This window comes from Podarcis bocagei, assembly GCF_964188305.1.
Source record: "Podarcis bocagei genome assembly, chromosome: 17".
Taxonomy (NCBI): domain Eukaryota; kingdom Metazoa; phylum Chordata; class Lepidosauria; order Squamata; family Lacertidae; genus Podarcis; species Podarcis bocagei.
In genome coordinates this window covers 21192685-21218074 of record NC_138143.1, presented here as the reverse complement: position 1 = coordinate 21218074, position 25390 = coordinate 21192685, and the positions used below count along the sequence as shown (strand labels likewise).

At 42.6% G+C, this 25390-nt stretch overlaps 1 protein-coding gene across 2 annotated transcripts in view; it reads right to left on the bottom strand.

Moving 5' to 3' along the window:
• Positions 1 to 16775, bottom strand: part of RIC1 (RIC1 homolog, RAB6A GEF complex partner 1) — a 44671-nt gene extending 27896 nt beyond the window's left edge. For both annotated transcript variants that reach the window (XM_081176124.1, XM_081176125.1), the window contains exons 1-3: positions 16231 to 16775; positions 8063 to 8170; positions 2208 to 2284 (exon numbers count right to left, since the gene is read on the bottom strand). In XM_081176124.1, coding sequence (XP_081032250.1) covers positions 2208 to 2284; positions 8063 to 8170; positions 16231 to 16371 — 326 coding nt within the window. In that variant the 5' untranslated portion in view covers positions 16372 to 16775. The remainder of the gene's footprint in view (positions 1 to 2207; positions 2285 to 8062; positions 8171 to 16230) is intronic.
• Between the last annotated feature and the right edge of the window lie 8615 nt (positions 16776 to 25390).

Sequence of the window (25390 nt, the reverse complement as noted above, 5' to 3'; positions counted from 1 at the left end):
CATACGCTTTTCAGCTCACAGCATCATCACAAATTCTTGCCCAATATGAACTTATCACAGAGTTTCATTTTGACAGTGACAATGTAAGACAGAACCAACACTGCAAAATACTTAGATATCTGCAGGTAGGAAAGGAATGATCACTGGAAGATGTTTTTAGGATGTCTTGAAGATCTAGATGATGGAAAGGCAGTATATAAAACTGTCAAAGAGCTTCCAAACTGCATAGCTGCTCCTTCAGGGGGAAGTGCAACCCCATCAAGGGCAGACAATTGACTGATTTTTCGGACATGGGAACCACTCATCCACAGTGCCTCCACCCTGTCAAGATTCAAGAGCAGCTTATTTTCCCTCACCCATCCCACCACCGAATCCAGGCATTGGTTCCAGGGCCCACACAGCCTCTTCTGATTCACTTATTATAGAGGAATAGACCTGTGTCAGCAATATACCTATGCATGTTGCCCCAAAGCTCTTAATGTCCATATAAATATTAAATAGCCCTGGGGACAGAATAGTGCCCTGTCGAAACTCAGAGCACAACCACAAGGGGGATGGAAAGGACTCTCCCAGTGCTACTCTTCGGATTTGGTCCCATAGGTAAAACCAGAAACACTGCAACACAGTGCCCCCAATTCCTAATCTATGGAAATAGCTCAGGAGATTACCATGGGCAATGGTATCGAAAGCCACAGAGAAACTGAGGAGCACTAGAAAAGCCTCTTGTCCCATTCTCTAAAGGTCAACCAAGGCAGACTCAATCCCATGGCCATGCCTAAACCCCTCTTAATCTCTGGTGTCCAATCATTACAATCTTACTAGGGAACAAGAGCTCCTAGGAGGAAAGGGGGAGTGGAAACCTCTGGTGCTTCTGGAATCACTAGGCTTGAACCAAGAGGAATCAGAATGCAACCAAGGAAAAGCAGAGATCCAAAATTCTTTCCTGCCCTGTTCTTCCCCCACTCCAGCCTCAGAACCCATTCCACTCTGTTCTTCTCCTCCCCACAAATCCAATTCATTAATCTGCCTTCCCAGATAAAATTCATTCTTCCTCAAAAGAAAATTGCACAGCATTACATTTAAAGTCTTAAATGCCTGAAATGACCAGCCATATTATGGCATTGCTCTCTAGCAGTTGCCTGAAAACTGCTTTATTTCCTGTATAATCTTACTAGGAGGGAAGTGGACCAGAATTCAGCCCCAGGCAGTGGCAGTTCTTGAATATTCAGGCCAGGAAGCAGGACCTCTCAATTTCCATTCTCCCTCCTTTGGCAGCTACAACTGTGAGAGAAGCATGTGGCATATGCAAGCAAGGTGCTCACAGAATTGTGAAGTGCTTAAATGTGCCATACAGCCTTGTTGTGAGCCTGTTTCAATATATTGATTGCTTTGACCTTTAATCTATGAATGTATGCTGTGACAGAAAGTGGAAGGAATGTTTCATCTGTGCTGCCACATCAGCAATTGCGGCACTTCTGTCCAAATTAGACATCTAAAAGGGCATCAGGAAGGTCAAGGGGAAAGGAAGTCATGAGGAAAGTCCTGCTTATAGCGAATAAGAGACCCATACCATGCAACATCTCAGTATGTTCACCGTTTTATTTCATTTATTTAACAGTTAGGTTCTAAGTTCTTAACATCAGCCCAACTGAAGTATAACCGGTATAAGTGTCCCTACTGAATTTTCCTGAATAAAATTATGAATTTCCACATGGCATACTCAAAACATTTTTGCCTAACATTAATTTCTAGTGCTATTTTTATTTGGCTTCTTTTACATTTTTATCAGCTTTCCATCACCACATTAAAACTGAACAGTGCTCTTTATGCTCACACTGAACATGGGCTTAAGGCCAACACTGACAATCTTCCAAGTTCCACTCTGAAATGGAAGAAAGACTATGCAGCTGGAGCAGAGCCACTTGGCTTCTTTCAAATATCAACTACTATTCATTTTTCAGTTTTACTCTAATGCAGAATAGCTGAGGAAGTCAACAACCCCCCTCCACTTAATGTCAGTTCTGTAATTGCCAGCAAGAACACTCTAGGAAACCAGTTTCTACACAGGACCTTTCTAAACAATCAACCAAAACACTGAATAGGTGACTTTATGTAATTCTTCAACAAGAATGTTACAATGAGAAAGTCTGAAGCGATTCTTAGCCATATACAATGTAAAGAAGTGAAGCATTTATTGGAAAACTTACTTGGGATAAACTGGCTCATAAAGATACTTGTCTCTTGCCAATGGAAGATGAAAAAACATGATGTATCCATTTTCTGTCTGAAAGAGGTAAGATATAAAAATCAAAGAAGCACACACGTAAAAGTTCTCACAGGAACTTCGAGCTATTTCAATACACTGTGCGTTCGGTATGTTTTATGGTTTTTCTTGTTTTTAACATCTTTGCTTCTATTTTATTTTTGTTTGTCACCCTGGGAGGATGGGATAAAAATCTTATAAATAATAATAGTGAATTAAAGAGCAGCCCATGGATGAGACCCGACAGAAGCTCTGATTTCCCATTCCCTTCCTCCCCACAGCAGTCCCAAAAATGCCTCTTCTAGGGATTGGGGACCCTTCTGAATGGAGATGCCTGTGGTGCAGGGGAGCTCTCCAAAGGGACAATGCCCATATAAGTACTTTGATAAATCTCATGAAGTGACATTAATAAGAAATGAAAATATGTTTATTTATGACTGAGACATATTTGCTAAGGATCTGAAATCAACCCTAGGTCCAGAGAAGCTTCTTAGCTAGCGATCAGGGTGCAAGGGAAAAAGTTCATCTTAGCTACTGTTGCAATTTCAGTCATTTAATACTGGCCGAAGATGTTTCTCAAAGCGGCAAGGCTGAAGGAGGAAAATTGAAGGTTTCAAATTTCTTTCCAGGCATGGTTTCCTGTTTTTCAATTAAGGATACAGAAGCAGAAGGAGGCCATGCACTTGTTAGCCTATTTCTTTAGCTGTCCCACCTAGTCACATTTCTTCGGTTTTAGAAGCAAAACTAGTAAAAATCCAAGAGAAATATATTTCTTGAAGTGCAAAGTACGTACAAAATGAAAGTTAACACTATCTATTCCTAACTTGCCTTTACTGCTCGGTCATCTTTAAACAATTTGCACACACTATCGACAGTATCTTATGCCAGGAGAAAGAGCAGAAAAAACACTATGTAGAACTCTCATTCTAACATTAACTTTCTTGAATTCCATCCTCAATCTTAGTCGATAATGTTACAAGGTTCATTTCTGTTCACACGGCCTTCAAAAACAAAATATAGCTATATTTTGCTACGCAATCACAATTCAATAATGCTCCACAACTCAATGATACTGGGTAGTTTTAGTGTTGCCACCAGTCACTGTGGAATTTGAGTCAAATAGCTAACTTTCACAACTGGCAAAATTCACAAATATTTCATCTAAATGTGTTCCATCCAAGTGAACCGAATATACTCACTTCATTCATCTGTATGAAACAAGGAGAAGAGCTTAAAACTGAGAGTGGAGGCCATGCTTGCGTTCTGTCGCAGGTCCTTCAGACAACAGAGTCTGTCACCTCAAGTTTCCCCAATTTCAACCCCCTTTCAGAGCCAGCTCCAAGCAACTTTTAGCAATAGCTTGGAGCTTCAAGGGAAAAAATCCAGCTAGTTCAAACAAGACCCCCCAAAAACTTTTGTTAGTCCAACTGGCAAATAAGCTTCTATTATCAGCTGCCATTTATGCTTTTGTAACCTCAAGATTAGAAAACTGCAATATGCTGTTATGTGGCACAGTACTAAAAATTGTTCAAAAGCTTCCATTCTTTGTAGAGGTAGATCACTGATCACGTATTATTTATTCAGCATGTGACCTGGCTCTGTCTTGTCTTTCAAGCACGATGGAAAAGAGCTAGTTTTAATGTATTTAAGACAAATAGGCTGACCACTGCATAGTCTAACAACCCATTATCATGTTCCACTACACAGCTCATGCCTTATGTATAAGATCACAACTCTGTACTCTCTGAATAGAGCTTGGGTTGCATGCATTAACTAATTTGCCTAGCCACGGTAAATGAACAGCATAACATCTAAGTGCAGCCAGTCTGTGCTTTTATAAGAACAGTAACCACAGGCCAAATAGCAATAGACAAAAATGTTCACTCAAGTGTTACAGCTCAGTTTTGACAATCAAAAGGTTTAAAACATCTGGCCCAAAGGTACTATAACTGATCATGTTATCAGACAATATTGATACCAACATGTTCAAGTTTGCAGTTTGGTTTGGTGCTGCTAATATCATCCCTTTATGGTACATGCAGAGTGGATGTTTAAAGATATCATTGTTTACTATGTTTCATTGTCTATTTAGTTATCACAAGGATTTCAAATTGTAAGTGGTTTCTGAAGGATATTCATTACCACTTGTTGCCAGCAATTTATTCAAAACCATTATTGAAACAGTACTTTGGAATTTACTAAAGGCCAACTTTGGTTCTAAATAAAGCCTGTGAAGAACCTGACAGTTGCAGGCTTAGATTTTTATTTCTATCTTTTCTAATAAGCATGAGATGTTAGTGCTTAATGTTACTTACAACGCTTAGGAGAACAACTTTCCAAAAGAAATTTACAGTCACAAAGCTAAAAACAGAACTTTGTGAACATGGAGAAGTTCACTGTCTTGTCACCAAAGAACAGAGGGACAAGTACACAAAGTAAAAAAGTGAACAATGTAAGCATGTCTACCTTTTTTTAGAAATTTGCTTTAGATGTCAGTACTGCAAGCACAAGGTCTATGTGAAAATAGTTATTTATAAACTGGTTGGGGCAGGAAATCCTTGAAGAATTGAACATTCTTGTTTAGGCAAGTACATACTTGAACAAATTGAAAACATCAATGGTATGTATGAAGCTTTTGCATATTTAAAACATCCATCTTCAGTCAAATCTTCCAAATGATAGTACGTGTTGTTTTGTTTAGGCCTGTCATAAAGCTAACTTTGCTGTAAAAATGAATCTGTTAGAAGGGAAACCTAACCTCCTTGGTGTTTCAGAACTGAGCACAGGAACTGAGCAGTTTCTGGTGGCAGCAGCTAGATGCAGTGCATTAGTAAACACAAGCTACAAAAGAAAGCTAAGCATTTAGCAATTCAGAACTGGGTAAACATGGATTTCCTAAAACATTGCTCTGCAACTCCCAAGTTCTAGGCAGAAACCATGAAAATCTTTAACCAACATCGTTCGGAAGGGGGTGGTTGTGAATTTGAATTTTTCATATAAATAAGTAGGTGTGGTGTAGGGCTGTACGATAAATCCGGCATGTCTACTCACAAGCAAGCCCTACTGAATTCAACGAGGCATACTCTCAGGAAAGTAGAAGTAAGTTTAGTTGAACTCATTGCGGCTTATGCATGCACAGATTCCACTTAAGACCTCTGAGTGGGGAAGCAGATGTAACTTGACTAGTAAATCACTTAAACTACTCTTAAATGTATTATCGGGAAGTTTATTTAATATTTTTATTAAATCTACTACTTCCTTACATTTTAAGGCCCTCCACCGCCGCAGGGAGCCTCGTCAAGGCCCTCGGCTGCTGTGGGGAAGCATGGTGCATCATCTGCTGCCATGGGGAGGCCCAGCAAGGCCCTCTGCTGCTGCGGGAAAGCACGGCACACCCTCCGCTGCCGTGGGGAGGTACGGTGGGACCCTCCACTGTCACGGGGAAGTATGGTAGGACTCTCTGTCACGACAGGGAGGCCCAGCAAGGCCCTCTCCTACTGGGGGAAGTGTGGTGCACCCTCTGCTGCTGCAGGTAGGTATGGCAGGACCCTCTGCCACCGCGGGGAGGCCCAGCGAGGCCCTCCACTGCCGCAAAAATATATTGTGATATATTGTGATATCGTGATATTTAGCTAGTAAATATATCATGATGCTGAAAACCAGATATCGCTCAGCTCCATACTTATGGAAGACCCACTGAAATCAATCAGACTTATCATAAATAATTTAAATCACAATGAAATCAATGGGGCAAATCTAAGTATAACTATGACAGTTTATTTTACCAATATCAGGGCACTGAAGGGCAGATTCAATCAGAGTTAGCAACACAAGGTTCACCCTAGCTGATGGAAAGCTCAGCTGAAGATAGCATGAACTGTCACACATATTACCAGCATTGTTTCCTGGCAATAGTAAAATGACACATAATTACAGTAGATAATTATAGTAATTTAAAAACTCAAACAACCCTTAAGAACACAATAAAGCCTGCTGAATCAGGCCAATGGCCCATCTCAAGATGCCTAATCTCAGGGTGTGGTTTGAGCCCCATGTTGGGCAAAAGACACCGTAGGTTGGACTAGATTACCCTCATGGTCCCTTCCAGCTCTACAATTCTACGATTCTTCTCCAGCATACTATTCTCCCAGTGGCCAACCATATGTCTGTGGGGAAACTTGCAAGCAGGACATGAGAACAGCAGCACCAAACCCACCTGTGATTCCCAGCAACTGGTATTCAGAGGCATACTGCCTCTGATAATGGAGGTAGAACACAACCATTGTGGCTCGTAGCCTTGCACTCCATGAATCTGTCTAATCCTCTTTTAAAGCCAGTCACGTTGGCAGCTATCACTGCCTCTTGTGGGAGTGAACTCCATAGTCTAACTAGAAGAATGTAAGAAAAACTTCTCTCTAGCCACTTTCTCCATGCCATGTATATAGACTTGTATAACCTATCAACAGCTTTATTTCCAATTTCTTTCCTAATAATACATAGCATGGAATTTCCCTTTTTCAGAGCTGCTGCATCCTTGGTCAGCAGTTTCACTGAGCTATCCACTACAACCCCAAAGGTCTTGTTCCTGGTCAGTCACTGTCAGTTCAGATCCCATGAGTTTATATAAAAAATTAAGATTTTTTTGCCCAACATATATCACTTCACATGTATTTACACTGAACTGAATTTGCTATTCTACCACTCATTCAGTCAGTTTGGAGAGGTACTTTTGGAGCACTCCATAATCTCATTTTGTTTTAACAACCCTGAACAACTGAGTATCATCAGCAAACTTCGCCACATCACGGCTCAGTCCTTACTCTATGTTGTTGGCCTTTGACTGTCTTAAAAGACAGTTTTGGGCAGTAAACTCCCTAAACGATGAGATCAAAGCTTCCCACCTCTCACTTACCTTTCATTTCTACCCTACTGGTTAATAAAGACCACATGTTCTGCTTATGCAGCACTTCCCACCCCACCCCCCACTCCTTACTACAAGATTTAGCTCTCCTGCCCAATTTGCACAGCAATTTGCTAACTGCTCAAGATTAGAATGTGGTGGACTTAAATTCTTATCAAGCAAAACATGCTCATTTTACAACATGCATACCTTCCTCAAAAGATTTCTTGGGCAGAGACCAGTTTTACATTTAAGCCAAGCTCTCTGTATCACTATTCCCTTCTCACATTGGTAAGCAGCAGCTGGTAATACGAGATATATGCCATTGTAACACAACAACTCATTTTACTCTTGTAGGTTTCAACTGCTGTACTTGCTGGTGCAAATACCATATTTTTCGCTCTATAACACGCACCAGACCATAACACGCATGTAGTTTTTAGAGGAGGAAAATCCGTAGGCATGCCACCCGTAGGCATTCCCTCCATAACACGCACAGACATTTCCCCTTACTTTCTAGGAGGAAAAAAGTGAGTGTTATGGTGCAAAAAATATGGTAACCAGAAACTGTAGGGCCATGTCCACCTGGTCATACATTAAATGTCTTCTCAATCATTCTCTGGGTTTGGCTAATTTCAGACATTCATTTTTAATACATGAATAGGAAAAAGGTAATGTGAATAAATCCCCTTGAGCTGTTTCCACTTAGCAACATTATATCAGCACATATAAATTGTATGTTACTGTAATGCAAAAGCATATAGTATTCGCTACGAAAAAAGGATAATACTAGCAGTCATGTAAATATAATTTCTCTTTTTAAAGCATGCTGGACTCCTTTGGACATTAAACCATAATTACCATATCATAAAAATCTCCACAACAGCTCCTTTACTCACCGAAACAGCTATCATGGTGCTGTCAGGCCTCCACTCTGCTTGGTCATAGGGTCCAAATTGCAATGCTGCTTTTGACGATTCTTTGTAGCTTACGATTAACACACTGGGCTGTGGGGAAAAGGAGATCCAGTTAAATTCTCATACATTCCAAAGCTAACTTTTAAAACAAAACCAAGCTTATTTTTTTACAGATGCAAGTCTCTAAAATAGCTATAGGAAGTCTCAGGGAGACAGAAACATTATTTAACTGATTCACTTAAGTTTAGCGAGCCACTTTTCAGCAAAGTATTAAGGACTGAGGCTAGGAAAAGATTTCAACTTTTCAAAAACTTCAAAATTTAGGATTAAATCCAAATGATTAATGCTTCTTTGGAGGGGGAAGATACCATTTGCCTTGAAGGAGGTGGACCCAGAGCTGTTAAATACTATTGTCCAGTGGCAAATATCTCCTTTCTGGACAAGGTGCTTGAGAAGGTGGTGGTGGTCCAGCTTCAGGGATGCTTGACAGAAGCTGGTTACTTGGACAGATTCAAGTGCAGCTTCAGATCTGGTTATGGCACTGAAATTGCCTTGGTTTCTCTGGTTGATGACATTTATCAGGAGAGAGATAGGGGGAGGGCAACCCTTCTTGTTCTCTTTGATCTTGCAGTGGCTTTCGAGACTGTTGACAACAATATGCTTCTGAGGCATCTCAGGGAGGTAGGGGTTGGGACACTGTTCTACTTCCAGGATCGTTTCCAGAAAGCAGTCATGGGAAGCTACTGTTCAGGACCATGGGAGTTTTCCTGTCGTGTCCCACAGGTTTCCATCTTGCTCCCCTTGCTATTTAACATCTATATGAAGCTCCTAGGATCAGTCACCAAGAGATTTGGAGTGAAGCATCGTCAATACGCAGATGACACTCAGCTTGTCTCTCTGTTCCATCTTAAGTGTTGTGTTTTAATGCTGTTACCTTCCCTGTGACCTTAGAGTGAAGGGCATGTAATAAATACCGTATTTTTTGGCCCATAGGGCGCACCTAGTGGTTTTTTTTTGGGGGGGGGAATAAAGAAAAAAAAATTCGGGGTGCAGGCAGCTCTCCGCAAGCCGCGGGAGTCTAGCAGGAACTCCCGCGGGCTCCCAAGGCTTGTGGATAGCTTCCTGAAGCCTGGAGAGCGAGAGGGGTCAGTGCACACCGACCCCTCTCGCTCTCCAGGCTTCAGTGAAAGCCTGCATTCGCCCCATAGGACGCACACACATTTCCCGTTCATTTTTGGAGGGGGAAAAGTGCGTCCTATAGGGCGAAAAATACGGTAAATCATAATTGTGTATGTGTACTTGCGAGCAGATTTCCCCTTCCTCTCTTCCCCTCTTAGCCTCCTAGAAGCATCCCAAATCCGCCGGGGTGTGTGTGAGACAGAGTGGGAAGGAGAGAAAGGGAAAGTCTGCCTGCCCAATATTTAAATTTTACTCTTAATGTAGACGGGTAACAGTTTGAGCTCATGCCCACTAAACTCCAACTCTATAAAGTACTCATAAGAATACCCACTATAGGTTTTCAACTGCCCTCCAAAAATAGTTTGAGGGTGTTGTAGGTTATGTACCTGGCTCATATTGTTAGGCAGCCTTGTGAATAAATAATACATATTCCAAGGTAATGCTTTTCTTTCTCTATTGATGTTTGAATCAAGATGAAGAGTATCATGACAAGAACTTGATACCAAAGCATTCAAGAAATATATGGATTAGTGTCGTTTTCAAATTGTTAAAGTAATACTCTTTTCAAACCCAACTGAACAAATTTCTACTTCCCCATTACAGTCCTCTAAACTAAAACCTAGCAAATTTTAATATCCCGCAAGCACAGACATGCCCCCTAAGAGGAGCTGAAATGAAAAGAGAAGCTACTGCTGGCAAACATTAATTCTGCTCTAAAACCTGGTGCTCATTTGCATGTAAGAATGATGAAATCACCACAAGGTAACACTTGCATGATAAAGATTCCTTCAAATGCACACTTATGTTACAATATCTGAGATTCATCCAAGTCTGGAGCATTGTAGCTTTTGATCCTCACATAGCTGTGCATAGCGCAATTCACAACAGAAAAATAACAAGTAAAAGAAAACTCACAGCTATGCTTCAAACATATTTAAAGTAACAGTATGAATCAAGGAGAAGGGAGTCATAATTTACATGCACTTCAAAGCTGAAATTAAGAGCATTTGCATGCCCAGGATAACTATTACTTGCACATGTTATTGTTTCAATCTTGTTTATTATTTTCTACCAGCCTCATAACCAGTCCTCCTCTGGAATTCTGGGAAACCAAAAAATCAGTGCAGTTTTGAAAGCCATTAAAGTAATCCGTGCAGTCTGGCATTATAATTCAATATGGTGTCCAACTGTACCCAAACAGATGAAAGCCTGCTCCTTTATCCCAGAAGCCATCATGCAGAATTTGGTTACAGTATCTTTAAAGCTGTCCAAATGCATAGCAAACATATGAACAAGTTTTCAAAATATATAGTGGATTTATTATACTTATATGCTGCCCATAAGCAATTTCTTGAGGTAGCATACAATAAATAAAAAATTCATTTTAAAAACTTACATAAAAATAATAAACATATATTGGGCAACTGAGAATAAATCAAATACAGCAGAAATCTTCAAACAGCAAAGATTTTTAAATGTCAGAATTCCAAATAAGAGACCCTGTGGAACCCTCAATGCTATAAAAAGTCCTTAATAATCTCTTTCTAAAAGTCAGAGAAAATAAAAAAGGCCCCACTAGCACACTGTATTACTGTGGAGTTTAGAAAAATAAATTCAGGTATCAAAATATCACCTAGCAGAAGCTCACCGCAACCCGCTGTGATGATAGGAGAGGAAAAGGACAATGAGAAAACAGGGCTGCCACAACCATGAAACGGAGACAGGAAATTTGCAATATTAACTTCCTGATTTAAGACCACTGCAGTCCTGTTTGTCTATTCCAGGGATGTCCAACCCATCGACCGTGATCAACAGGTCGATCCCCAGGTGATAGCAGTCAATCTTGGTCGATTGGGGCGGAGGGAGAGCAAACACGCACGTGCTGCTGTGACCTGGCTAGAGTCGGTTGTTGCTCGGCTGCCAGCACCGGCACCCTGATATGCTGGCGTCCCGGAAGCCCCTGCCAGCAGGCTGCATCAAGTTCACTCTGGCAGGAGGCTTCGCCGGCCATGCCGGTCTACCCATGCAATTGGGCGGTGGTAGTGTGCTCATTGCACCCGTTCTCTGCTTTCCCGCAACAGCCCGACCGGAGGGGAGCACAGAGCAGGAGCGTCACTGTAGACAAAGGCCCACCTAAACGTCATTTTGGATGCGAGGCAAGAGCAGCAGAGTGTTTATTGTTTCGTTAGCAATTTATGCCCCCTGAAAATGCAGCAGAACTAAGGGCCCCCCTAAAAAAGCTCCACAAATTTGGGTTCCAACCCCTACCCCCCCAAATGGGTAGATCACTACCAGTTTTTAATTCCTGGAGTAGATTGCAGTCTCTTGAAAGTTGGACGTCACTGAAGTGAAAGGAGCAGACCAGTTTGAACTCTTCCACAAGTGAAGTAAAATGATAGGATGCAGGGAAGAATCATACATTTTTAGGAGTACAATGGTACCTCAGGTTAATTACTTAATTCGTTCCGGAGGTCCGTACTTAACCTGAAACTGTTCTTAGCCTGAAGCACCACTTTAGCTAATGGGGCCTCCTGCTGCCGCCATGCCACTGGAGCACGGTTTCTGTTCTCATCCTGAAGCAAAATACTTAACCTGAAGCACTATTTCTGGGTTAGCGGAGTCTGTAACCTGAAACATATGTAACCTGAAGCGTATGTAACCTGAGCTACCACTGTATATGCATTTTACTAGGGACTGCATTGCCACCCCTCAGCCATTCCCCCACATTAACCACCCAGACGTTTTCCTATGCCACTAAGATCACTTTTCACTCTCCCAACCCAATTTTGAAGCCACTTCCCCTTCCCCTCTTTTTGTGCATCCCCCTCCCTTGAACATAAAGCACCTCGTGGTAACTTTCTGCAATTTCCTCCTCTCTCATGTTGCAACTATTAAGCACCCTTTACCACTCCATCCCATTATGAAGCCACCATGGCCTCCTATTCTGCAGACTTTCAATGCCCCTGGTTTCACCTTCAACCCTATTTCCATGCCCCCTACTCTCTCCTTTTAGCAACCCCTTTTGCACCTCCATTTTCACATTCACCCCCTTTTTCCTAGCCCCTCCTTACTCTTCTCAACTCTGCACACAGATCAACCCCCTTTGTACACATACCCAATAATGATGTATGTATGTCACAGTACCATTAAGGAGAACACTATCTTGAAAACAAGCCCATAATGTAGCTTGTTCAGTTAAAGGAGGTTAATTTCGGTTGATGGATGTTGTATATCTACAGGTGTTTGCCTGCTGATGAAATACCTGTACTAAATTACTGCATTGAACCTGGAACTTCATGTTGAAGACAGCGCACATGGTACCAGGAGTGAAATACATTGTGTGACGGTACTTAGGAACATTTGAGGCCTCTACATCCTTTATCTCTCTCACGTGAGGAAACAGAAATAGAATAAGTTTGAGTACAATGAGGAGGGAGACAAGCTGAAAGGGGGAAAATTGCAATTTTAAACAATGACAAGTTAAAGTGGGAGGGACACTGAGAGGAAAATGGTGTCTTCAAACAACTGCAAACAAACAAGCCAGTTTTAATAAGGAAAAATAGCAGAGATGGGTACAACACAAAAGACAACACCAAAAACCCAGCACAACATAACCTTTCCAAATTCCTTTCTTGCTGCACTCAAACTGTCATTGCTCCCTCTGTGTCACTTTGCCCTACTGAAACATCTGCCATTGTTTAAAACAGGCACTTTCCCCTCTCAGTATCCCTCAATCCCTGTGCACATACAGACTCTCACAACAGAGCATCATGATAATTGTCTACAGTGGTACCTGTAGAACTTAATTCGTTCTGGAGGTCTCTTCTTAACCTGAAACTGTTCTTAACCTGAAGCACCACTTTAGCTAATGGGGCCTCCTGCTGCTGCTGCCACGCCGCCGCCGCGTGATTTCTGTTCTCATCCTGAAGCAAAGTTCTTAACCCAAGGTAATATTTCTGGGTTAGCGGAGTCTGTAACCTGAAGCGTATGTAACCTGAGGTACCACTGTACTTTGGAAGTTATAAGCCTGTTTGTCCCCCAAAACCTGGGGATTAAATATATACACTGCATGTGAATGGAAGTCACATTCAACTGTCATAACTAACAGATATTGACAGACCACTGAAACATTTTGCAACATAATAGTAAGCTTGTTTACCCATTAGTAAATCCTACTGAGTTCAACAGGGATTATTCTCAGGTTAATTGTGTACAGTACTGTACCCTAACCTACTTAAGGTCATCTAAGCTGCTGGCCATCACTATATGCTGTGGCAGTGAATTCCAATTAATTACACCAGGAATGAAGGAGCACTTATTTTTGCCCATCCTTAACCTACCATTAACTAACTTCACTGGGTTATCCCAAGTTCTATTATTTTGCCAGGAAGAGAAACTCTCTCCCCTTGCTGTAATTTTAATAATCTCTCATGAGGTCCCAGAACTATCTTTAATTAAACTAAAAAGTCACAAAGGTTATCTAATCATCTTCATTTTTATTGCCCCTTTCTGCCACTTTTCCAGATCTACAATATCCTTTTTTTTTTAATGGAGCAGTGAGAACAATAAAGCGCTGCAGTTATGTTCCAAGTAAATAATACTATCACAAATTATTGGCATTAGGACTTTGGTCATAAACGTGTTAAAGGTTTTGAAATATGACAACATCACACAGAGGGAAAGACTGAAGCCGACCTACTTGAAGTCATCACAGGTGACAAAGGGACACTGTAAAACATTGCATCATAGGTATTAGGCACCAGCTGAACTAGAAGCTAAGCAATTCACTAGCATCTGAAACTTGCTTTCCTTTATTGCTATTTTTAAAATTGATAAAAGATGCTTTGACCAACTTAAAGCAACAGACTGGAGTTTGGTTTTAGTATCCTATCAACGTCTAGACTAGAGGGGGGAAACACATTTCCCTGCAGCCTTTGAAATTTCAACTATAGAGCATTTTGCTAAAGCATGAACACCATATGGCAGAGACAGAAAACCTGTGACCCTCCAAATTGTTCAGTTAAAACTTCCATCATCCATAATCACTGGACCACCTTAAATCTGATCAGAGCTGATCAGAGTTGCAGTTAGTTCCGGTTCCCTGCCATATGGAGAAGCTGGTAGGTAACTATTGTCAGAAGAACTGTCATTGCCAAGCTGTGCTTGAAAGGTACAGACTCACTGTGTAAAATTGAAAGAAAGTATGTCTTTCCAGATCTAATGAATGGCACTTGACTCTTCCTGAATAGAAACCTGTGTAAAAACCGATCATTCAGACTTAAGGTGTATCACCAAAATTGGTCTTTGTGGATTTTCACACTGTATATGTGTAGAAATCATGAAAAAGCAATGATCATTTGGGGTCAGAATGTAGGTATAGGCTGCACTTAATGTTATCCACTGTTTCTTTTAAAAGTTTAGTGGACATATTATTGGAAATATTAATTTATATGTACCAACTATCATTGCTATAGTACAGCAGAAGATAGAACTGAAAAATAGATCAGATGTGCCAATATTTTAAACTGAAATAAGTATTTGAAAAAATAGGGACTTTAGCTTCAGCAACTAATTAACCTACAAGAGAACCAGACAATCAAAACTGTGGGGCACTGCCCCTATAAATAAGCATCATTCAAACCCAACTTTCTCATATTTTTAGAGTTATTTATGTCAGTAACGAGCCCCTGGAAATCAATCAATCTGAAGGCTGCAGGCAAGAAGGCGAGGAGAACTATTGGGAGGCGTCCCTGAATTTAGAGGACCCTGCCCTATCATTCAAAAGACCGCACAACACAATGATACTATGTATTTGCCGTAAGTCTTGCTGGCATTCCCTTTACTAAGGCAAGTTAACATGAAACAACTGTGAAGTAGGCCAATCATTTCCAAATTTGCTGTCAAAGAACAGAGGCTCTAACCGAAGTCACACATTGAAAACCCAACAGTGTAGGGATTTTGAAGTCAGGCTTTTAAGCTTAGGGTCAAACCCATTAAAACAACAGCCCTCTGATCTCACTAAGCTCAGTCAAACCAGTGTTCAAAATTTGCCAGGCACATTTTGCACCTAGCTATTGACCACTTGCGACTAAGTGAGGATGACGCCTGACATCACCATCTGGAGGTGCATGCTTGGGGATTCTTGGATCTGGACTGTTTCCACACACTAATACCCCATCTTGTAGAAGTCTATCAGTTATATTTCATATGCACCCTCCCTGTGGAAACGCCCTCCCATCCCATGTCAAGGAGAAAAAGAACTACACAACTTTTAAAAGACACCTGAAGGCAGTCCTGGATTGGGAAGTTTTCAATGTTAGACGTTTTACAATGGGGGGTGGGGTGGACAGGGTGCCACAGGGGAACGCTGGGTGCCACGAGGGGGGGCCTGCAGGGCATCCGAGTGTCATGGGGGGGGGAGCATTGGAGCTACATGGGAATTGGTAGGTCAGGCTTCCTCAAACTCGGCCCTCCAGATGTTTTGAGACTACAATTCCCATCATCCCTGACCACTGCTCCTGCTAGCTTGGGGTCATGGGAGTTGTAGGCCAAAAGCATTTGGAGGGCTGAGTTTGAGGAAGCCTGTGGTAGGCGGTCCTAGGCATCTCCTAAAAAGAGCTTGACCACTTTGAAGCATCTCCAATAATAATGATAATAATAATTAATAAACATTATTTATACCCCACCCATCTGGCTGGGTTTCCCCAGACACTCTGGGCGACTCCCAACAGAATATTAAAAACACGATAAAACATCAAACATTAAAAACTTCCCTAAACAGGGCTGCCTTCAAAAAATCAGACAGTTTATCTTATTTAAACCTCCAACCCCAGGCGTCGGCGGGGGTTGCTACGCCGCTGCGTTTTATTATGTTTTTATATTCTGCTGGAAGCCGCCCAGATAATAATAATAATAATAATTAATAATAATAGAAGCGGGCGACGGCCCAGCGAGGGTCTCCTCCTACTCACCCTGTTGTACCAGATGCCTAGCTGGGAGCGGGACAAGACGGCGAACAGAGTCCGCTGCGGGTCGGCCTGGATGCGGAGCGGGGGCTCCCTGGCCTCGGCGGGGCACAGTAGCCTCTTCGGCCACCCGCTCAGGAAATACATGGCTGGCGAGCAGGCAGGAAGGCAGGCAGGAGGCCGCCTGTCCCGGCGAGGCACTAGCAGGCCGGAGCCAGGAGCTTTCCCCTCATGGGCCTCCTCGGGCGAGGGAGACTCTGCCCCGCGCGGCCTGCGGAGGAGCCGCGGAGGAGGAGCCGCGCATAATCCCCGCCTGAGGGGCGCTGGGAAGAGACTGAGGGGGGCGGCTCGGAAGAAGGGGCTCCCTCCTCTCCGCTGGGCCGGGTCGCGGGGTAAGGGCCGTTACAGCTCAGGACGGAGCCCTCGCGGCGTCGCCTCAGCCTCCCCCCGGGAGCCCTCGCTCGCTCTCCCCGCCAAGGCTCCCTCCGCCGGCGCCGACATCTCTTCTCCTCAGCCGCGTCAAGGCGTCTGGTCGCCGGAATATGCCGGCGGGTGGGAGGGAGAAGAGGCGAACGCGCACGCGCACAAGCGTCGGCAGCCCTCCGTTGGAACGACTCGGCAACCCCGCTGGGGATAGGAGAGGGCGGGCGGGCGCGGGGGGGGGGAGGGGAAAGCGGAGACACACTAAAGGCGTCGCTATTGGTTCAGGCGCCGGTGAAGGGGAGGAGCCGGAAGTGGCGTCGTCGGAGCAATCGCGAGGCGGCCATAGAGAGAGAGCGAGAGAGCGCCGCTCGAAGGCTGGGGCTGGAACGCGCGCGCCCCCTGGCTTCCTGTTCTGAGCGGTGGAGGAAACGCGACGTGTCTCTGCCCGGAGCGGCTGAGCGGGCAGGCGGAGGGTCGCTGGTGGTGGGTTCATAAAGGAAGGTCGATAGCTGGATTCGGTTCATGTAATTCCTTTTCTTTTTTTCGAATAAATTTTTATCATGGCCTCCAATATTTCCCCCATGAAAATAGGGACGTCCTAGTTAATAATAATAATAATAATAATAATAATAATAATAATAATAATAATAATTTTTTATATGCAACCCATTAAACATTAAATAACTTCCCTATACTGGGCTGCCTTCAGATGTCTTCTAAATGTTATATAGTTACTTCTTTCCTTGGCTCGCGGTTGCATAACTCCAACATTTGTTTGATGAAAATAGGAAAAGAAAGACATTCCGGGTACCATATCAGAAACCGGGATGGCTTTGTAAATCCGGGACTATCCCTGGAAAATAGGGACACTTCGAGGGTCTGTTTTATTAGGAATACAAAAATTAATATATTTCCCTTATTTTTTGCCCAAATTAAGACTTTGATCTAAATGCAATAGAAACACAAAGAGAAAGGAATAAATAAAGATAGAAGTAAAGAAAAAGAAATAGGGAAGAGGTTAAAAGAAAGTGAGAAATGAAATTCAGAAAATAAGGGACTTCCGATTCTTCGTCCGTCTGCTATATATTGTCGGCTATATATTCATTTCATCCACTCCAGTATAACACCCAACAAAACCATTTTCTGTAAACAAATAGGTTCTTCCTTTTCTGAGCTCTGATCTCCGTTGTTGCACCAATCTCAGATGGTTAGATACACACGGGCTGTGCAGGTTCATGTGAAAAAGCTGAATACATGCAATTTTGAAACTCCTTGCTAAGTCTTGATACCGCAGAAGTTTCTGTAGCATTGAATTGGGCACCTGCAGTTTCCTTTTCCCCAATCAGTTTAATTAAAAGTTTTCAGATTTAAAAAACCAAGCCACACAGATCTAATATGAACAAACAATACAAGGAGAAAATGGAGGCAATAAAAGGAAAATGAAAGAAGAAGAACGGAAATTGTGTGTGTGTGCATTATCCCCTTCTATCACCATTCTGTCTTAATCTTCAATTCACATACAGAGAGAGATGTGAGTCCTTGCACCTCCCACCTGGGATAGTTTCCACCTTTCTCAGCCTCTCGCCTTGAGAAATACCACTCTAAGTGGCTCCCACAGAGGTCCCTTTCCCTTCTGTCCATCTTCTCTGTATGTATCTTCTTTTATCCCAAATATAAATCTTCATAATTCAAAAAAAAATGTAAGTGATAATAATAGTGAACTAGAGACCAGTGGATTCCCAACATGTACACTCAGGACTCTGTAAACACTTCTCCCTCCCAAACAAACCATTTTCTTGAGGGAAATCAGTTTCATTCTTGATTGAGAACTAGAAATGAAATTGAAACACTAATACGTGCTTAAGAGCAGCTGTAGCCCTGTTGTTTGCTTTTAGCTTGAGGAACATTTTTTAAAACTCCATTGCAGTCTGAAGTCCATCTCACACTTGACCTTTGATCTCCTTTAATGGAAATATGATTGCTCAATTATTAGTTAATTGGTTTTATAAAGAAAATTCTTAACAACTAGTCAAATACAGGTACCCGCAGAAGCATAATAGGTTTGACAATATCTGCATCTAAAGACATTTTTTCATGTTAGAAATTAAACTTTTGTGGGTTCATGTGTTTTGTAGTAAAGGGTAAAGGGACCCCTGACCATTAGGTCCAGTCATGGATGACACTGGGGTTGTGGCTCTCATCTTGCTTTATTGGCCGAGGGAGCCGCATACAGCTTCTGGGTCATGTGGCCAGCATGATTAAGCCGCTTCTGGCGAACCAGAGCAGCACACGGAAATGCTGTTTACCTTCCCACTGGAGTGGTACCTGTTTATCTACTTGCACTTCGTGCTTTCGAACTGCTAGGTAGACAGGAGCAGGGACCGAGCAACAGGAGCGCACCCCGTTGCAGGGATTCGAACCGCCAACCTTCTGATCGGCAAGTCCTAGGCTCTGTGATTTAACCCACAGCGCCACCCGTGTCCCTGTGGTTTGTATTATGCTTATGTAAACCTTGTGTTTGATAAACACAATTAATGTGTTGACATCAATTCAAACAGAAATGAAAAGAAAAAGCAATCCATACCTTTCTTTAAAATAACCAACAAAGATGAATAGAGCAAGAGCAAAGTCTGTACAGTGGTGCCCCGCAAGACGAATGCCTCGCAAGACGGAAAACTCGCTAGATGAAAGAGTTTTCCGTTTTGGAGGTGCTTCACAAAACGAATTTCCTATGGGCTTGCTTCGCAAGACGACAATGTCTTGCGAGTTCCTGCTGGTTTTTTCCCCTCCCCCCCCTTTTTCTAAGGCGCTAAGCCGCTTATCAGCTGATCCGATCAGCAGATAAGCCGCTAATAGTGCTAATCCGCTAATCCGTCAATGGGCTTGCTTCGCAAGACGAAGAGAATCACAGAACGGATTCTTTTCGTCTTGCGAGGCACAACTGTATATACTAACCAGGTTCAACTGGTGCATTTACATCAAAACAGCCCAAGGCATAAATATTTACTAAAGAAACAGCATTATCAAGTGCCTAAAGGTAGTTTCCAATGCTTGTCAATACAAATTTCCCATTTATTGAAGTTATAAAATGTGGCCACTAATCTGCCTCTTGCAAAAAGCTTACGAAGAAGGAAATCTTCCCACTGTTACAGTTGGTAAAACTGAAAGCTTAGATTGCCAAACCAGTCACTAAAGCGAGTGTTGGCCAATTAGACATGAACAGGTTGCAAAACACTAAGCCTCCATTGTATTAGCATTCGGAAAACCTTGTCGTCAAAGCCAAGTTCAGAAAAACACAATTTATGGAAAGAAACATGGCTTTCACATCATACTTTCTATTTTAAACAGGAGATATCACACACTGAAGACTGGAAGCCAATGGTTGTCACTTCTGAACCCTGATGTTGGTTGCGGTTTCTGAAGAACACTGGCAAATGCTCACCATGAGCAGAAAACTTGACTGCCTGTTTAGAAACATGCAAAACAGAAATACTTGGGAGTTGAGAAAATGAGATTTTGTCACATTCCACAAATTTGCACGCATGGCTGAAAAATGCACAAAAGTAAATGAGCGCCCAACCGTTGCAGTTAGTGGGACTGTATCCATTTGGCAAATTCATTCAACAAAATCATTTGCATCCTCAGAAACAGAAAGCTTGTCATAGCAGACTTTTTCTCTTCTGCATCTGCCCTGAGGTTTTGCCACTTAATTTTTTCACAGGCAAATGCATCTTTATTAATAAGAGTAAAAACCAGAACATCATTGCAAAACTTTTCTGTTACGCAGTCTATATTTTCCTCCAGGTACTGTGGCATGCAGAATATTAGATTGATGCATAAATCTATCTAGAGTCATTGTCAGACAGTATGTCCTAGAGAGCTGTGAAGTATAGGTATATAAAATTAGGATCATTACATACTCTGATGTAATTTTTTATATTTCTGGTGCAGAACCCCTTTGCTCAGAGAAACTGCTGCTGTGAAAACAGCAAATTGAGTTCCAACTGAACATGCACCCCAGACCTTACTTTGGAGACAAACACTTGTAGTGAATCTTAATGTTATTTTATTTTATTTTATTTTATTTTATTTTATTTTATTTTCTCAGTCATTTTCCTTGGCTTTAGCTAATGGGGCCTCCTGCTGCCGCTGCTGCACGATTTCTGTTCTCATCCTGAAGCAAAGTTCTTAACCCAAGGTACTATTTCTGGGTTAGCGGAGTTTGTAACCTGAAGCGTCTGTAACCTGAAGCGTCTGTAACCCAAGGTACCACTGTATTTGGTTTACGAACTCCGCAAAACCAGAAGTAGTGTTCTGGTTTGCAAACTTTACCTCGGTCTACAAACGGAAGCCAAATGGTGGAAGGGCACCGGCGGCAGGAGGCCTCATTAGGGAAAGTGCACCTCAGTTTAAGAATGGATTTGGTTTAAGAATGGACTTCAGGAACGGATTAAGTTCGTAAACTGAGGTACCACTATACAGTGGTGCCCCGCAAGACGAATGCCTCGCAAGATGGAAAACTCGCTAGACGAAAGAGTTTTCCGTTTTGGAGGTGCTTCGCAAAATGAATTTCCTATGGGCTTGCTTCGCAAGACGACAATGTCTTGCGAGTTCCTGCTGGTTTTTCCCCCTCCCCCCCTTTTTCTAAGCCGCTAAGCCGCTTATCAGCTGATCTGATCAGCAGATAAGCCGCTAATAGCGCTAATCCGCTAATCCGTCAATGGGCTTGCTTCGCAAGACGAAAAAACTGCTAGACAAAGAGAATCACAGAACGGATTCTTTTTGTCTTGCGAGGCACCACTGTATTTTAAAACATGAGTGTATGATGCTTCAATGTAAATTAAAAAACAAACACAAGGGGGAGCTACAGAGCTTGATGTATTTTTGAGACTAAAATGTGGTTCAAAGCAGACATTGCAGCTGACTCAAAAAGCAGTTGGATATTTGCTTTTACACCCCAGGGCTCCCTGCAGAAGAGTTCAAGCCCATGCCAGAACAGTAGGTTTGCACATTGAAAGTATATTAAAGTTCTTTGTCACCCTAGCACAACAAACCCACTTAAAAAAATTAAAAAGTGGGTGTTTGCAGTTTGAAAAGTGATGGGGGTTGCATTGGGAAAAAGGCTCTTGCTGTTTCTAAAAATGTAATTTCCATACCAGATTCTGGCTTTCAGGGAAATGTTCACATGTGAAACGGGGGAAATGAGAGGCTCCCTAAAGCCACATGTTTAAAGTTTAGCCTTGTTTTGACACCCAGGCACCATCCTTTATTTAAAGCATTTTAAAGAGTAAACCCTACTCATTCTTAGCCAAAAATACTCCCAGAGAAATTTACAGAAGTCAGTAGTAAGGACAATCCTTGCCCTCGGGATTATAGACATGACACATGAGGGTAAAGGGATGGTAGGGAAGAGGGGGAAGGGATATTTATTGTTGTTGTTGTTGTTGTTGTTTTATTTTGTATACCACCAATCTTCTGAAGATCACAACAAGGTTCACAACCTAAAACTACAACGAAAACATTTAAAAGGACATAGAACGCTAATCAGCCGAAGGCCTGGGAGAACAGAAACATTTTTGCCTGGCACCTAAAGATACATAATGAAGACGATAAATGAGCCTCCTTGGGGAGAGCATTCCGCAAATGGGGAGCCACCACAGAAAAGGCCCCGTTCTCGTGTTGTTGCCCTCTGGACCTCACATGGAGGAGGCACACAAAGAATGGCCTCAGATGATGATTGCAGAGTCTGGGTCAGTTCATTTGAGCACAGGCGGTCCTTAAAGTATTGTGATCGTCAGCTATTTAAGGCTAGTGGTCCCGGGCCCTAAGGAAGTTTGATTAGCTTCAACCAGAGCCAGGGCCTTTTCAACTCTGGCTCCGGCCTGGTGGAACGCTCTGCCTCATGAAACCAGGGCCCTGCAGGATCTGATTTCCTTCCGCAGGGCCTGTAAGACAGAGTTGTTCCGCCTGGCCTTTGGCTTGGAGCCAATTTGATTCCCTCCCTCCCTCTCTTTCTTTTTTCTTTTCCTTCTCCTCCTGCGAGGAGGCTACATTTTAATATTTTAATGTTTCAATATTTTAATATTGTATTTTATTTTTGTTTTTAAGTTGTAATCATTCAACTTGTTTTTATTATTGCTTGTAAGCTGCTGTGAGCCCGGCCTTGGCTGGGGAGGGCAGGGTATAAATAAAAATTATTATTATTATTATTATTATTATTATTATTATTATTAATAGGTGAAAAACAGCACTCTGATTTGGTCCCGGAATCTAACTGGAAGCCAGTGCAGTTAGGCCAGGTAACCAACCTGGCTGCTGAATTCTGCACCAGCTGAATTTTCTGAACTGTCTTCAGAGGCAGCCCTGCGTGTTGCAGTAATCTAACCTAGAGGTTACCAGATCATAGATGACTGAATGGAAAGCACTCCATGCCACTAAGGCCACTTGAACCTCAGTAACAGTGATTGCTCTGGAGGTATACCCAAGCTAGGTAACTGCTCTTTCAGAGGGAGTGTAACCCCATCAAAAGCTGACCACCTCCCAGCCGCTCCCATACAGTTCTTCCTTTGGACAGTATTACATTGTGACGTCGTTTCAGACTACAGTGGTACCTCTGGATGCGAACGGGATCCGTTCCGGAGCCCCGTTGGTATCCTGAGTATAACGCAACACGTGACTGCATGTCTGCACGTGTGTGGGTTGTCTTTCGCCGTAACACATTCCGTTACTTCCGGGTCGCCGTGGAGCGTAACCTGAAAACGCTCAACCTGAAGCATATTTAACTCGAGGTATGACTGTATCAGCACAGATGTGTGTATCTAGAACAGGGGTAGGCAACCTAAGGCCCGGGGGCCAGATCTGGCCCAATCGCCTTCTCTTTTTTTTTAATAGATATTTATTAAGAATTTTCCATTTTAATACATTAAAAAAAACCAACATATATAGTTTACAGTCCTTATTTTTCTATAACATATTTCCCTGACTTCCCCACACCTCCCCTTCTTATATTCCAATTCAAATTGTTAATTCAGCAAGTTCTTATCCCCAATTTTTAACCTTTTTATATTTAGTTCAATTTAAAAAACCAGTTTTACAACATCAAAATTTATACATCAGTGCTCATTCTTAAATCTTAAATCCTTTTTCTAAAGTCGACCCAAATTCCCTTCCACGAATTCCCCACTTTTCATACTAATAACAAAACAGAATAAAAAGAAAAAAAGACGGATTATAATTATACACCCTTTGGATCCCCAAACCCCACCCCCTTTCCCGGTTTCAATCCCCAACAAATGTCCATCTGTCTTAATCTACTATCAGCCTGGAAATCTCACGTCCGAGGCTCTTAATTCTCTCTCGGTTCTTCTCTGCCAGTTTTTTTGATAGTCCTTAGTATTAAACACCAGACCTCAGAGACGCTCTGGCCCGATAGGGACAATGTTTCTTCCAGCCAGACCTCCATACTTAAAAGTGGAGCCCAAATCTTGTTTCTTACTCCTTTCAAGTCCAAATGTCCCCAAAGCTCCAACTTTCACCTTAATCAAATTTGTAATCCTTGGGTCTTCAGATCTCCACATAAGGAGATCTCTCCATTCTTCAATCTCCAGCTCGGACCAGATTTTCATCATCAAGTTCTTATTTTCCTTTATAACCATCATGTCAGGCCTCTGGCTCTCCTTTGTCATCTGCAACATTGCATCTCCTCCTTCCTTTTCCTCAGAAACAACATGTATCTCTTTCTCCACACTCTCAAAGTTCCGGCCCAATCGCCTTCTCAATCCAGCCCGTGGATGGTCCGGGAATCAGCGTGTGTTTACATGAGTAGAATGTGTCCTTTTATTTAAAACGCATCTCTGGATTATTTGTGGGGCCTGCCTGGTGTTTTTATATGAGTAGAATGTGTCCTTTTATTTAAAACGCATCTCTGGGTTATTTGAGGGATGGGCCCAGGGCTGAGATCTTCTCATCTCAAGTGTTTAACTGTATTTGGAAAATCGATAAGGAGGGACATATTTAATTTATTAAAATCGGGGGGTGGGGGAGGGAGTCCTTCAAGGGAAAGGCGTAGGATTATGTTGTAAGCACCGACACCTACAAATCTAGCCATCAGATATTGTACAGTTTTAAAACCCGGGGCATTCTGAGCGATGCTGTTTTTGTTCGTTTGGTTTAGTCTTGGGAAATGTAAATACCATTCTTGGAATCATTTAGTCTCCGTCGTCTTGTCTTTGATCATTCTCCCATGGGAAAGAATTCAAGAGAACCGCAGGCCGGCTAACAAGGACGCTTCTTTGTGATCTTGCAGCACTTGGCGCATGGGGAGGAAGGCAAGAGCGATTGGCATGAGAAAAGATGTGCGAGAGAAGGGTATCTCCTACAGTCCACTTGATGGAAACCCATTTGTTGGATTGACGCCATTCTCCTTAAGCAAGAATATAAGAAGAGCCTGCTGGGTCAGGTCAATGGCCTATCTAGTCCAGCCTCCTCCTCCCAGGGCCTGTGGAAAACCAGCAAGCAGGATTCAAGCCCTCATAACTACGGGACCACCTCTCCTGGTCTGCCCCGCAGAGGACCTTAAGGTCCATGAATAGCCATAGTTTAGAGGTCCTGGGTCCTAAGGAAGTCAGACTATCCTCCACCAGGGCCAGGGCCTTCTTAGCGATGGCTCCGACCTGGTGGAATGCTCTGCCCCATGAGACTAGGGCCCTTCAAGATTTAACCTCCTTCCGTTGGGCCTGTAAGA